General features: G+C 39.5%; 1 protein-coding gene across 1 annotated transcript in view; it reads left to right on the forward strand.

Moving 5' to 3' along the window:
- Positions 1-15,988, forward strand: part of focad (focadhesin) — a 98,173-nt gene that overhangs the window by 39,183 nt on the left and 43,002 nt on the right. Inside the window, exons 12-17 of the mRNA XM_022678301.2 lie at positions 8,174-8,278; positions 9,138-9,239; positions 10,500-10,630; positions 13,043-13,169; positions 15,355-15,489; positions 15,623-15,673. Coding sequence (XP_022534022.2) covers positions 8,174-8,278; positions 9,138-9,239; positions 10,500-10,630; positions 13,043-13,169; positions 15,355-15,489; positions 15,623-15,673 — 651 coding nt within the window. The remainder of the gene's footprint in view (positions 1-8,173; positions 8,279-9,137; positions 9,240-10,499; positions 10,631-13,042; positions 13,170-15,354; positions 15,490-15,622; positions 15,674-15,988) is intronic.

Raw genomic sequence — 15,988 nt, forward strand, 5'->3', positions numbered from 1 at the left:
GTGTTTTGAGACTGTTAGCAGAAATGTAATAGTTTGTAGGCATATAATGATTATGTGGTTCAATTTACAGTAGCACAGGCAATTAATGATAAGTGAATGATGAGGAAAAGACATAAAATGAGCAGAGCATCAATAGGCTTAAGCTCTCAGTGCGTGGTTTTAAATGTCATGAAGTTTGGAGCTACTTTGAGCTTTTTAATGGAGTAAAAATAGTGATTTGTTTGCATGGGCAGCGCTATGTCCCTATCTCTAGCATTGTAAGCCTGTTGGGAACATCGGCTCAAAGCTCTGTATTTTAGAACTTATTAGACAAAAGTTTGTACTCGTAATCAGGTTTCACTACTATACCCAAAGTTACTCCTTTAAAGTAAAGCAATAAAAGAATAACAAAAAATATTGGAATAGGGAAGATTACTTAGCCTAGAAGATTTTGATTTAGTTCTTATATGAACTAAAAAATAATTTTCACTCATTTCTCTGAAAGACAGTCGTTCAGTATATATTTAAATATGACAAATGGTGACCTAGATTTAATAATATGACATTTAATTTTCCTGGCAAATCTGCCTATATTGTGGCATTTTAATCTGTACTTCTCTCACAAAGCCACAAAATGCCACATAATGTATCATTCTTTTTTACAGCAGAATTATACAGTGACTGGGAGGCACGCAATATGGTGACTGCTGTTAAAGCAGGTGGCATTTGAATTGAAATCACACCCAGAGTCAGTCCTCCCCCCCTTTTTTTTTCTCCCCACTCCTCCATCCCTACCCATTATCCATTCAGATGCCAGTGTTGCTAGGCAACATAGCGGCTGCTGAGGAATGGGAGCAGTGTGCAGATGGAGATGGGAGAGAGAGGTATCATGGCAGTGGTATTGGGACCCGCAGCCTCAGCTCATACTGTTCATAACTCATAATAGAACTCCTGCAGGGTCCCTTACTTACACAGTTATTGGACAGTGAGGTGAATTCATGGTAAATATAACTGCAGTTACATGAGTGTGTGGTTTATTTGAGTTTCTTCTTTACAGTAAATGCAATAATGCAGTATATAGTTATAGTCTGGCAGTTCCTTAGTGCTAGACATGGTGCCGTTTACCATGCGCATCCTTTTATCTGTCTGTAAAACATGTAGCTTCTTCAGATGGAATGTTGGGAGGGTGAGGGTAGAGTGGAAGAGAAAATCACTGCAGAGACCCAAGAATTGCTTTACTCTGATGTGGTAAACCATCCACTTACATTATTTCAAGGCAGAGATGAAAGGAAATGCACACGGCTGAATTTAGCAACACCCTGCACAGTCATAGTCATTTGGGTCGAGATCAGCACCATGCAATTTAGATGTAGGTTGTTTTTTTTATTACGGGTGGAACGTGTAGGAATGCTTAACAGTTATCATCCTGTTTGAATACAGAGTGCATTCCTACACTGTACAATATGAACAAAAAACTAGCATAGTTTTATTAAAACACATCAGTCAGTCAGTAATTTAAAGATTAGTTTAAAATAGATATTTTACCTTAATCATTTACTTTTGTTGATTAATAGGAATATCTTATTTGTTCTGATACCTCTAACTGGTTGTGATTGGTTCCAAACCCCTATGTAAATTACACTGAAACTTCTCCCAGTCAATGATTCAATTTAATACCTGTGTATTAGTCATACTGAAACTTGCTTTAAGGGGTGGGCAATTCGGTTGGATTCTGATTCACAAAGGTCAAGATTCGATTAAAAATCGATTCATTTAAAACAAAAACATAACATGTTTCATAAATTTCTTATTTATTTGCAAATAAAAGTGTAAAATGTATACATACCCACTAGTTCAAATGTGATACTATAATAAGCATAGTGATAATTAAAACACAACATGCAAAATAAATAATGTTAAGAGAGAAAACTTTATTAAATTTAAAGGAAAAACCAGCCGGTCTGAGCGGAGCTCTTCTCCCCCGATATAAGAGCCTCTACCATGGCCCGGTAATCACGTTCACCTCTGTGGACAAAATAATCTAAATTAGTAACAGCGCTTCATAGAGAACACGATCATAATTCCACTATTTACACATTACACACCCCTAGTTCTAACCTCTATTAAACTTTTTTTAATGTAACTTTTTTATGTAATTTGTTATTTAATGGTTTCAATCCCAATGTACGTAGTCTGTTCTAAATCCTTACCCTGACTGTAATTGTTTCTAATCCCATAAAATTTGTACTGCAACCTCATGCTAACTGTTATTCTTTCCAATACCCATGTAATTTGCTCTGAGGCTCTTCCCCCTTGATCATGATGGGTTCTTATCCCGATGTACATTGTTGTGGGTCAACCCCCTCAACTGTAATTGGTTCTAATCTCCTCCTTACTATGATTTATTCTGATCCCTGTATAATTTGTACCGCAACCTCCTGCTGACTGTGATTGGTTCTAATACTCATGTATTTTTTTTCTGTGACCTACTGTTAACTGTTATTGGTTCTAATGCCCATGTAGTTTGTTCTGAGAACTTCCCTTGATTATGATTGTTCTAATCCCCATGTAAATTGTTTTAAATTCACGGCTTATTTGTAATTGTGCTAATTGTTCTAATCTCCATTTTTTGAAACCTTTCTGACTATGATTGGTTCTTATCCCCTTGAGATTTGTACTGAAACCTCCCCTTGTCCTTTTTAATAGGATTGGTTCTGATTCCCACATAATTTGTTCTGAGAACTTCTCCTTACTAGGATTGGTTCTGATTCCCACATAGTTTTTTTTCCTGAGACCTACTCATTTAACTAATGATTGGTTCTATGATTGGTTCTAATCCCCATGTAATCTTTTGTGAGACCTCCTCTTTACTATGATTGGTTCTTATCCCCACATAGTTTCTTTTGAGACCTTCTTCTTACTATGATCTTTTCTAAACTCCAAATAGTTTGTCCTGAGACTTCATCCTTACTATAGTTGGTTCTTATTCATGTATAATTTGTCCTGAAACCCTCCTTGACTGCAAGTAGTTCTAATCCCTATGCAATTTGTAACTGCTGCTGGTTCTAATAAGACTTGTCCTTCTTTTCCCTCACTCGCCATTCCTTACCATATTCTGCGGCTTCTTCTTCTGTGCATGTTGCATCATGTTTCACCAGTCCTTCCATGAGCTTAGCTCTCCTAATCAGGGCTGCTAATTGGCTGGCTGATGGGGTCAGGGGTTGAGTTGGTCTCGGGGGTCTGAGTTGCCCCTCTGTTCCCCCGCAGTGTGAGGCGTGTAGTGGGACGCTTCAGGGTTAATCCACAATGCAGAGGTTAGAACATCCAGCCTTTCGTCTGCGGCAGGGGTTAGAATACCTCTCAGTGGAGAGGAGCTCTGCTCTGATGTCTTCTGCTCTTCAGGGTCAGGCTGGATGAGCACTGATTACTGAACTGTGTTTTTCACAGTCTGCGCTCAAATTGGGACTTAATGAGTTGACAAGCTGACTGTCTGTTCAGCAAGGAATCCAGCGTTGTGTGAAAGCTTCTACACGGCTTTGTCTGTGGCTAATAAGACATGACTGGCAGGCTTTCATGTTGTAGGATGTTCTTTGGTTGCTTTTAAGGCTGTGTGAACACAACATTATTTCAGATTAGATTAATTATCATGTGGAGATGTGTGTTTTTTTGCATTTTGTTGGGAGCACTATACAGTGGCCTACAAAACTTTTCGTACCCCTTGAACTTTTTCACATTTTGTCACCTTACAACCACAAACTTAAAATCTCAATAAAACAAATTTAAGTGATGGATCAACACAAAGTAAAATACTCACCAGAAAGGTCAGAAATAAAGTTGTGGAGATTAAGTTTAAAGCAGGGTTGGATAATTAAAAAAAATCCCAAGCCTTGAGCATACCAAAGAGCACTGTTCAATCAATCATCCAAAAATGGAAAAATAATTCTACAAATCTACCAAGACATGGCCATCCAACCAAACTGGCATGGTCACTCTGGAGGAGCTGCAGAGATCCTCAGTTCAAGTGGATAGTTCAAATCTGTCCACAGGAAAGGTTTGCACTCCTTAAATCTGGCCTTTATGGAAGTGTGGCAAGAAGAAAGCCATTGTTGAAAGAAAGACTTAATAAGTATCATTTGCAGTTTGCCACAAGCCATGTAGTGGACACAACAAACGTGAAACATGGTGGTGGCAGCATCATGCTGTGATTACACTTTTATTCAACAGGGACACGGGAGCTGGTTAGAATTGAAGGGAAAATGAATGGAGCTAAATACAGGGTAATCCTGGAAGGAAATGTGCTGGAGGCTGATTGGAGGAGACTCACCTTCCAGCAAGACAATGACCCTAAACATACAGCCAGAGCTACAGTGGAATAAAAGGTTTAGATCAAAGAATATTCATGTGTTAAAATGACCCGGTCACAGTTCTGACCTAAATCACATTGAGCTTCTGTGGCAAGACATGAAAACTGCTGTTTACAGATCCATCCTATCCATGCAACCTGGCTGAGCTTGAGCTGTTTTATAAAGAAGAATGAAGCAACAATCTCTCTAGTCTCTAGATGCGCAGAGCAGGTAGAGACATACCCTTAAAAGACTTGCTGCTGTAATTGCAGCGAATGGTGGCTTTACTAAGTACTGATATATCGGCGGGGTGAATACTTTTCAAAACTGATTTTTCAGATTTTTATTGGATTAAAATGTTTAAAAAAAAAATCTTTATAATTTTTGTTCCACTTCACAATGATATGCTACTTGGTGTCTGTCTGTTCACAATAAAATACATTTAAATTTGTGGTTATAAAATGACAAAATGTGATTAATCTCAGCTACTTTGAGCTTGTTAATGGTGTAAAAATAGTTATTTCTTTGCATGTGTAACGCTATGCCCCGATCACTAGCATTGTAAACCTGTTGGGAGCATTAGCTAACAGCAATGTATTTCTAAATCCTGGAGCTGAATGGAGGTAGTCTATTAAACAAGTTCATACTGGTTATCATGTTTCACCACACGTCAATTTCATTTCACACCGTATTTCTCCTTTAATTACATTTTATTGAAGGATTTCTTAATAAATATTGCTATCTATATATGTATAGCTAAATTTAGATTGGATGTTGGAACACAGTATAACTGTATACCATTTTATGATAACAGTTCTGTATGTTTTCTTGAATAAAACGTAAGATTTTTAACAGTATGATCTGTAAAATAATTTCCCTCTTAACAATGAAAAAAAACATTTGAATTATGTTATTACATTGTTGTTTTTAAACTTGATAGCAGTAAAAGAATTGTGGTAATAATCCAGCCAAGATTCATGATATTTTATTGATTTTTTTTTATTGGCTTGCCCCTTTTTTAACCAATTTTTTAAAAATGATTTTGGTATAAACTAAAGCACAAGGTTTAGTTTCAGCATCAGAAAGGACAAAGAGCTTTTGTATCATCTTTCATCTCTAGGCGCAGTTTGTTTTTCGTCTCTTTTTCCCGTGTCTTTTTTTTTTTTTTTTTTTTTTTTTTTGCTTTTCCTGAAAAGACTGTAAACACAGTTCAGGTTTGGCTTTCGCTGAAGCGGAGAATGGCTCTCTTTTATCCCGTGTTTGGCAGGTACCAGAGCCTCGCCGTATTCTGACACTCGTTTGGCTCCCTGAACATTTCCAGCTCTGCCCTCAGGCTCAGCACATCGCAGGTTTCTCAGGACTTTAAAGCCGGGAAACATCGGCCACATGCCAACGCCGTAGCAGGATAAAAGCCTCTGGAGCTGCGTTTAAGACACAACAGCTTCTTGAGTGAGACGGAGGGAGAGGGTGGAGGAGGGGGGGGGGGTGTGGTTTGAGCTGCTGGAGGCACTTCAAAGCTGAGGGGTCTGTGGACACTCCCTCTCTGCGTGGTGTTCTCCAAACGCTGTGCAGGAGATGGATAGGTTGTGACAGTGTGGCTGGGGTTAGCAGCAGTAGTAATGATGAGGGGCAGAGGGAGAATTCTCTCACTCTTTTTTAACACACACACACACATATATATATATATATATACACACACACACACACACACACACACACTCTCTCTCTCTGCTGTGAGCAAACACACCTCAGCGGCAGCTCAGCTCAGGCCTGCGCTCTCTCTGTATGGCCTGGAGTGATCTGCTACTCTCCAGCTGAAGCTCCTCACACTGCCCCTTTCACTCACACCACTCAACTACACACCACATAGCTCAGTACCTCACCACTCGCACTATACTGCACAACACCACACCATTCACACTACTCAGCATCACACCACTCAACACCAAACAACTCAACCACACACCACTCAAGACCACGCCACTCTCATTGCTCATAGCTATTTAAATATAGAAATAGATACAATTCCATGTTCTAAAGTACTCATAGTTTGATCTCGCATTTCCTCACAAGTGTGTCTGTTGTGTGTGTTTTGCGGCTGCTCGAGCTGTTTGTCATGCTGGCAAGTTAGCACAGATGCTAATCCAGCAAGCCACCTATTGAATCATCCGCTTCTTTCATCCACGCTTCATTTTCCTCCAAACTGTCAAAACACAATCACTGTGCTGAAGGCTCTCTCTGCTCTCTATCTCACACTCTCTCTCTTTCTCTCTCTCTTTCTCTCACACTCTGTTTCTCTCACTGTCTCTCTGTCTTTCTGTCTTTCACTCTCACTGTCTCTCCCTCGCTCTCTTACTGTCTCTCTCTGTCTCCCTCACTCCCTTACAGGCTCCATCTCTCTTACACTCCTTCTCTCTCTCTCTTGCTTTCTCTCATCTCTCAGTTTCTCTCTCTTGCTTTCTCTCTTTCGCTCTCTTACTGTCTCTTTCTATTTCTATCTCACATGCTCTCTCTCACACTCTCACTCTCTCACTGTTTCTCCCTCCCTCTCTCTCACTCTCACTGTCTCTTTCTCTCTGTCTCTCTCTGTCTCTCTTACACTCTCTCTCTCTCACACGCTCTGTCTCTCTTACACTCCTCTCACTCTCACTGTCACACCCGGTCTCTCTCACACTCTGTCTCTCTCTCACACTGTCTCTCTCACTGTCTCTCCCTCTCTCTCTCTCACTCTCACTGTCTCTCTCTCTCACGCTCACTCTCACTGTCTCTCTCTCTCTCTCTGTCTCTCTTACACTCTGTCTCTCTCTCACGCTTACTCACTCTCACTGTCTCTCTCTCTCTGTCTCTCTTACACTCTGTCTCTCTCTCATGCTCACTCACTCTCACTGTCTTTCTCTCTCTGTCTCTCTTACACTCTGTCTCTCTCTCACGCTTACTCACTCTCACTGTCTCTCTCTCTCTCTCTGTCTCTCTTACACTCTGTCTCTCTCTCTCATGGTCACTCACTCTCACTGTCTTTCTCTCTCTGTCTCTCTTACACTCTGTCTCTCTCTCTCATGGTCACTCACTCTCACTGTCTTTCTCTCTCTGTCTCTCTTACACTCTGTCTCTCTCTCTCATGCTCACTCACTCTCACTGTCTCTCTCTCTCTGTCTCTATTACACTCTGTCTCTCTCTCTGTCACACGCTCTGTCTCTCTTACACTCCTCTTTCTCTCACTGTCACACATTGTCTCTCTCTATTACACTCTCACTCTCTCACACACTGTTTCTCTTTCACACTCTTTTTCTCTCTCTCTTACTCTCTCATACTCACTCACACTCTTTCTCTCTCTCACTTTCTCTCTTTATCGCTTACTCTCTCTTTTTGTCTCTCACACACCTTCGTGTACATGTGCACACACACAGTAGATGTTGCATTTGGAAATTGGAATATGGAGCTACATCAGCATTCATTTCATCCATTTAAACTCTTAATTAAACTCAGTAACTCACAACTCAGCACATTATAATATATATTTTTTTAACTAGAAAACTGCACAAATATATTATAATACAGTAAAAAAAAAAAAAGTATCTAGTCAGCCGGGCCTGAACTGTAATATGTTGTGTTTGGGCACTTTTGGAGACACAGACAAGTAAACTGCGATGCTGTTACAAATTGATGAGTAGTTGACAGTGAAAGTTGGAATTGACAACAATTGACAATCAAAATTATTGAGTGCATCGACTAATTGTTGCAACAGTACAACACCACCTCACAAAGCACTAATGCTGCTTAACACACCACACCACTTAACACTATGCCTGTTGCTCTCTCTCTCTCTCTCTCTCTCTCTCTCTCTCTCTCAGGTCCCCTGTCTTCTCCCGGTTGTGATGCTGAAGCTGGGCCAGGTGTCTGACCCTGCTTTGTCTCATGCTCTGCTCTCCACCTTACCAAAACTGGGCACACACAAGGTATCTATGTATAATCTATACTGTGTTACATATCTGTACATGTGATCAGTAAAATGCTGGTGACGTGTGTGTATAATGTACAGTACAGAAAGCAGAGAGAGGCATGTTTAACACTTGACTCTTTGTTTCCGCGCTGAACGGCCCTAAAGCCGGCATCTGCTGGATTTGGGCCATAATTATGCTTCCCTTGTTGTTATGGCAACAGCTCACCTGGCACTAGCTACTCACATCCAAAAAGCAGTGTGCTGTGCTCGCTGCCATTGTTATTCATTGGTGTCTCCAGCAATGCACATTATTCATAGCTGCCACACACACGCGTATACACACACACACACACACGTGTGCATGTGGAGGGAAGAGATGCTGACATTTTGCTTACTGTTTGAATAATGCTACATCAACAGAATATATTCCTGGAACATGCATAAAAAGCAGTCTGTACACATGCTGCCAGCAGGTAGCTTTTGTTTGGGCTTTTGTTCCTTTATCTGTGTCTAAAAGTAATTTTTTCTCTTTTTTTCATAATTTCTTTATCTGTTTTAGTCATCAGGTCTATATAAACAATGCCGCTCTGTTGGGGGGAATTTAAGCCGGGTTTGGGAGTGGCTTTAGGGTGCGGGACAATGCCTCCATTAGTTCCCCCCTAATGAGATTATGATGTTAACTTCTTTAAACAAAATAACTAATACTAGGCCTCTTACCCAGACGTTCAGCCTCTGATAGAAAGGCTTCACTGCTTCCATGCATCCCGGTCTTTCCAGTAAAGGGCTTTTAGGGGAATTACGCTCAGGTTCAGGATTGCTCTGAATGGGTCCTCAGACTTTGCTCATTATGATGAAGGTGGTCTTTGTGTTTTGAGTTTTGTATACCGCAGGTTCTGCATGTACTGCAGGCTCTGGCCAGCTCCCCCAAACTGAGGGCTGTGGCTCTGCGTCTTCTGACCTCCCTGTGGCAGAAACAGGTACTGTAACAGCTGAGTTTGTTTGGTGTCCAGTAGGGTTGTATTGTTAAGAACCTGGCAACATTATGAGCATCACAATCAGAGGTAATCTGTATTTTAATGGAGCAATTAATAATCTTTTAGACAACTTTTAACTTCTACTCCTTTTAACACAGTTATCTGTACTTTCTACTCCTTACATTTACAAAAAAATAGCCCCGTTACCCGCATTTCAGAATGAAAATGGAAAAAGTTACCACATGCATAAAATCAGACTAAAATAATAGTTTGCTTGTTGTTTTCAGATCCTGTTGATCTGATGAGATAGAATATAACACTGCAGTCTAGTGGTCAGGGTTTTACCACAAACCAAATCAATCATTACCATATAAACTAATAATAAAATAAAAAATCAAGATTGTGTTTTTGAGAATTGAGTTGACACAATATTGCAAAACAAAATATTGCAATACTTTGATATATCAGTATCAACAAATAACAATAATAAAAACATGCAGAGCTTTCAGACCTCAAATAATGCAAAGAAATCAAGTTTATATTTAAGTTTTAAGAGTTCAGAAAATAAAGAATAACCCTGGTTTTAATCACAGTTTTCTTTTTTTGGAATGTTCTCCTCCACCAGTCTTACACACTGCTTTTGGATAATTTTATGCCACTCCTGGTGCAAAAATTCAGCTTGGTTTGATGGCTTGTGATCATTAATCTTGATTATATTCTAGAGGTTTTCAATTTTGTGAAAATCAAAGAAACTCATCATTTTTAAGTGGTCTCTTATTTTTTCCAGAGCTGTATACTGTTTCTTAAAAAAAAAAAAAAATCACAGTTAATCATACTTTTTGTTCTTCTTTGGACTAAGCTTTTAATAAAACTATTTAAATTAAATTATATTCATATTAGTGGTGTCAATCATTAAAAAAAATCTATTATATAAATCTCAACAATAGTATGTGATTTAATCATGAGTAAAATCATGCTGGTGCTTACCTGTATTAGGACACAGAAATAAGAAGTTTTGATGTTTTTTATATGTGCAATTAGAAATGTAATGAAGAAAAAAATGCTTTTCTATCATAAAATATAGTAATAGGAGATTTTTTTGTCCAGCCCTAGTTTAGTCTGACTGTGTACTTTTGAGTCATTTACCACAACAAGATGATTAAAAAAAAAAAAAAAAAAAGATAAAAATCAATATAACTTCAATAAGTGATCTTGTTATCATTGTTTCTTTAAAGTTAAGGGTGATTTATTTTCTCTTTATAGGACCGTGTGTATCCAGACCTGCAGAAGCTGATGGCGGTGTTGGAGAAGTCCTCAGTGGTGGTGGGAAAGGAAGCTCAGTGGGAGCAGATTCTGGCCAGAGCTGCCTCTGTACGGGACATCTGCAGAGAGAGGTCCTTCAAATTTTCTCACTGAACACATGCTACTATCACTTTTATTCACTTTTATGCGCTCATCTGCATAATATCTAATCAGGGTTTGATTGTTTTCATACCTTCTTTGAAGAATGATGAACTGCCACTCTGTAAACAATCTGTGTTCCAATAAAAGAAGCTGTAATCCAGTACAGACTGTAAATGTCAGCCAGGTAGAAGCAATTTGAGGGAAGGCATTTGGCAACCTTTATTGTGCACTTCATAAACTGTTCATTCCAATCATTTGAAAGTAATTGGCCATAAAATGGGTTGTGCATATTTCGTATTTATAGTCTACACTGGATTAATGTTTTTCTATTTTCTATTTTATTGAGTTATGGAAGGGTAGCCAGCTGCGTGGTACGCTTTTTGAAACACAGTGTAGGTGTTCCTAAATGAACTGAGGTCTATTGTCCGTTAGTTTTATCCTGAATATACTGCAGCGCTGCCAGCGGCGCTGCTCAAAGTGCACACTTCCTTTGAAATGTTGACAGAGGAATTTGTCGTTTTTCCACGAGACGTTTGACAGCAGGAACTGTCAGAAGCTTTTGAAGGTGAAAGTGGTGCAGACAAAGAAGTCCCTTTGTGCATGTAAAAATTCTAAAGCTCTGCTGTAGGCCCCTGGTATTTAGAATTACAGCTAATGAGATGGTAGGTGTGTCGCGTCAAAAGTGAAGCAGGAGGCAGTCTAAAAGTGTAAAAGTCATTTACGGGGGAAATACAGGGGGTTATTTCACAAAAGATCATTTTTTCAGATAGCTAATGGCAAAAGTTTTCCTCAACTCTTTTTAAATTGGCTTGCCTTCACTTTTGGCGTACATAATAACAGTATTAGTAACAAAAATAACCTTAAAAAATTGAATTTCCTGAAGTTAAATCAAATGTATTTATATAGCGCTTTTTTACAACTGCAGCTTTAAAGAAATGTGCATTGCAGGACAGAAAATCATACAATACGGAACCCCCAGTGAGCACGAGACAAGAAACAAACTCCCTCAGAGCTGGAGGAGGAAGTAACCTTGGCTTGCAATCAGCTGCCGGAGCCCTGAGAGAGCACAACTGGTTTTGCTCTTTCTGGGTGGGTAGATGGCGCTCTTTCCCCTCAGCACTCCAAAGGGTGATGTCACTTAGCACAAGGCGTCTGTGAACTGATGTATCTGAACCGAGTCTCTGCGCTTTCCTCCGTGTGCGCTGTGATGCTACTCGACAATGTTGCATCAGCAGCAGTTTAAAAAGAGGCGGTGGCTGAATTTACATGTATCAGAGGAGGCATGTGCTAGTCTTCACCCTCCTGGTGTGTTGGGGCATCACTAAATATAGCAGGAGTCCTAATATGTGGATTGGGTAAATGACCGTGTAAATTGGGGAGAAAATAATTTTTCATAGATATATATTTATTTATTATTTATCTTTATTACGATTTTACATGGCATATGTATCTTATTTCTAAGTATATTCTTATTATATTTCTGTCTAAGTATGTTCTTACTTTATTCATGTTTTGGGTGCTTTCTGTGCTGTAAAACAGCTGATTGAAATTGTTAGATTGTTATGTAATCAAAAGTCAAAATCTAAAGTTTACTACAAAACTTTTTTTTTTTTTTTCTCTTCCCGTGCCCAAACCTTTGCACTGGTCCATTTTCTGTCTGTTTCATTTGAAATGTATCATCTTTAACTTGCCTTGATGCCTGCCAAGTAATTCTATAAAGGTAGTTTAAACTACCTTTGGACAACGAAACTGAAACACCTGTCATTTTAGTGTGGGAGGTTTCATGGCTAAATTGAAGCAGTCTGGTGTTCAATCTTCATTCGTTGCACATTGCACCAGTAAGAGCACTGTGTGAAGGTTCAATTAGCAGGGTAAGAGCAGCACAGTTTTACTCAAAATATTGCAATGAACACAACATTATGGGTGACATACCAGAGTTCAAAAGAGGACAAATTGTTGGTGCACGTCTTGCTGGCGCATCTGTGACCAAGACAGCAAGTCTTTGTGATGCATCAAGAGCCACTGTATCCAGGGTAATGTCAGTGTACCACCAAGAAGGACGAACCACTTCCAACAGGATTAACTGTGTACACAAGAGGATCTGTCTGAAAGGGATGTTCAGGTGCTAACCCGGATTGTACCAAAAAAACATAAAACCACGGCTGCTCAAATCACAGTAGAATTCAGTGTGCACCTCAGCTCTCCTGTTTCCACCAGAACTGTCCGTCAGGACAATAAATTATTGTGGTCTAAAACCAAGTGTTTCAGTTTCATTGTCCAACCCCTGTACATGATATTACTTAAGTTAATTTCTGTAAGTTAACAGTGTTTTTTTTCCGTCATGTACCAGTAATGTTCCCATATTGAAGGTTTGGTCGTACATGGTGTTTGTGTCCCACCAGGCCTTACCAGCACGGAGGAGACATGCTGGCAGCCATTACAGACATGCTGACTCAGTGCTCGAGGAAGGATCATGCCACTCCAGCAGCGCTGGCCCTGCAGGGTCTTCAGGAGCTCTGCAGAGCTGAGGTCTGAAGCACAGCTTTGTAGTTTGGGAAGTGGTTATCTCTGTGGGGTCTGCTGTGATCACAGCCTTTGCTCCTTTTTCATTTTACAAAAGCACCCAGAGGAAGGGAATAGTCAAGTTTAGATCTGCTCTTAGTCATATTATTTCTCCTAGACGTAATGAAGACCTGTTTAAGACCAATGTGAAGATTTAAAGCTATTTTCTCCTACTTTACAAATTCAGGTCCCGAAAAACAACCCTCTGATTTCTTATCTGTGGCTTAAAAAAAGGCAAAAAGAATGACATTTTCTGTAGTAATTCATAACATGATCAGGATGCATCATCAGATATTAAAGAACCATGCTGAGTTTAAGCACTGGCTACTCTTTAAGCAGAGCTTCAGCCAGTATTTTCTTATTTGAACTGTGCGCTACGTCACAGAAATCTGCCCTCAGCAATTACCCCAGTCCTATCTCATCACTTAGGGTTGCCATGTAAAGACAGTAGCAAGTATACAGTGTGCTGCAGCCATTAAAACAGGCAAGCTGGCTTTTTTTTGTTTGAACAGGTAATCACTAAGCCTCAGTAAGGTTCTTAAACATAGCTGCGTAATTAACCACCACCACCACTAGTGTAGTACAGATGGGCATTGTGGACACTGAAATGTATATATTCACTGATCAGCTACAGAATAAGACTCACCCTCCTTTGTCACAGAGTCAATCTGGCAACCTTTGTGAACATCGTGCCTGGGGAGGAGTGGGTTGGGCAGAAAAAAACTCTATCCAGTTTTAGCCTGTGAAAGCCTGGAAAAGCATCACAAAAGAAGAATACAAAAGTTTAGTGATGTCAGTGGGTCACAGACTTAATGAAGTTATTGCAAGCTAAGGATTTGCAACTAAATACTACTGTATTTTTTACACTATAAGGAGAACTTAAAATCCTTAAATTTTTGTAAAAATAGTCGGTGCACTTTATAGTCCAGTGCGCCTTATGTATGAATTTTACCAGTCAGGTATTAAGGAGCAGTAAAGCCGCACCCCTAATATACAGCGTTATACAGGAGTTTCAGTTTAGTTTTCCACCACCAACACTCAAGACTGGAGCAGTATTAGCATTAGCTGTTAACCACGCTAAGCACTAGCTCTTTTGCCACTCAGAGGTGAGTATTTTCAGCATGTAGCCTTCTGATGACTCCGGCTAGCACTGCTGGATCAGTATTAGCGTTAGCCACTAACCGCGCTAAGTGCTAGCTCTTTTGCCGTAGAGAGGTGAATATTATTGGCCTGTTACCAACCACGGCTAGCACTGCTGGAGCAGTATTAGCATTATCCCCATACCGTGCTAGTTCTAGCTCTGAGTATATTGAGTATATACAGTGAGTAGATTGGACTGTAGCCTGCGCATTTACAGTGTTAAAACAAGCTCTGTGGGATGAACTGCTAGCTAACTGAGAAACATTCAAGGTTCCTCAGTGTAGTGCTGTCGGGCGGCATTAGCTGCTAACCACAGCAAGCCTTAGTGGAAATGTGGAACTCTAAGCTTACTGTAAATAAACTGAAGCACTTTACTCACCCATATAATCAGTTATCAAGAGATAAATTTGTGTAGATTTACATCCAGCGTTTGTTTGACTTACAGTTTTGTTTATTTAACTTAGCTTAGCTTTACTTAACTAAGCTACCCCTGTTCCTTACTAGTGTCGCATAATGTGCATTATAATCTGGTGCGCCATGTGCATGAAAACAGACCAGAAAATAGATGTTTATTAATAGTGCTCCTTATAACCCAGTGCGCTTTATAGTGTGAAACATATAATGGGTCTTATTCAATTCAAACTATTTTATATTTCATCTATTTCAATTCTCTTGCTCACAAAAAAATATGTGGATTCTGACAAAGGCTGTTATTTTCTTTGCTGTTTATTAATATGGAAAAAAAGCTGTTGTTGGCCGTTTGTCTCATATTCATATTTAATGCTAAACCCAGATGTTTTTAAGTGTACAGTAGAAATAAAGAGGAGTGGCTTCACTGGTCCTGTACTTTTTATTTTTGTGAGAATGCATTTTCCAAATCAACACTGTTCAGAAAATGTTTCAAAATCGTTTGCTCATGACAAGTCATCCTATTATGGAGATCAAGCTGTGAAATACTGATTACTATTCATAATCCAATAACGTGACCTTTTTGATTCGTATGCTGCTTCAGGTGGTTGATATAGACTCCACATGGCGGGCTCTCTCTCCCAAACTGAGCTGTGAAACGAGACCTCTGGTGTTAAAGGCCACCGCTGAGCTCCTTTCACTCGTGCCTTCACTGCACGTCAAAACAGAACAGTATGAGGTACAGTATGACCTACAACTTTTCTTTTTTTCTACCTCTCTCTGTATATCATCTCTGTGTTAATAGGTTGCTTAAGTGTTGTAAAGTGCTGAAGAATTCACACTTGTTTATTTTTTGTTTCTTTCCTGTGTAGAGTTTTAAAAGTGAAGTGGTCAGTATTCTGTGGAGTCACGCTCTGAGTCAGGTCAGTATATCGGTATAATTTTTCTGTTATTTTATTTTATTTCTAGTTACAAATTTATGGGCCCTATTTTAGCTGTCTTTAGGTGAGCCGAGCTTGTTTTAGGGTGTGTCACTGTGTCTTTGCTATCGTAACAATGGGAAAAGTATGATTTGCGCTGTAATGTTCAATAAACCAATCAGCGTATAACTTAAATGGAAGCCATTTCCTTTAAGAGCTAGGTGCTATGGCTGCACGATATATTGTTAAAGCATTGTCATCACGATGTGCTCATGCGCAATAGTCACATTGCAGGACATGCGATATCACTTAAAGCAA

The sequence above is a fragment of the Astyanax mexicanus genome, chromosome 8, assembly GCF_023375975.1.
Source record: "Astyanax mexicanus isolate ESR-SI-001 chromosome 8, AstMex3_surface, whole genome shotgun sequence".
Lineage (NCBI taxonomy): Eukaryota > Metazoa > Chordata > Actinopteri > Characiformes > Acestrorhamphidae > Astyanax > Astyanax mexicanus.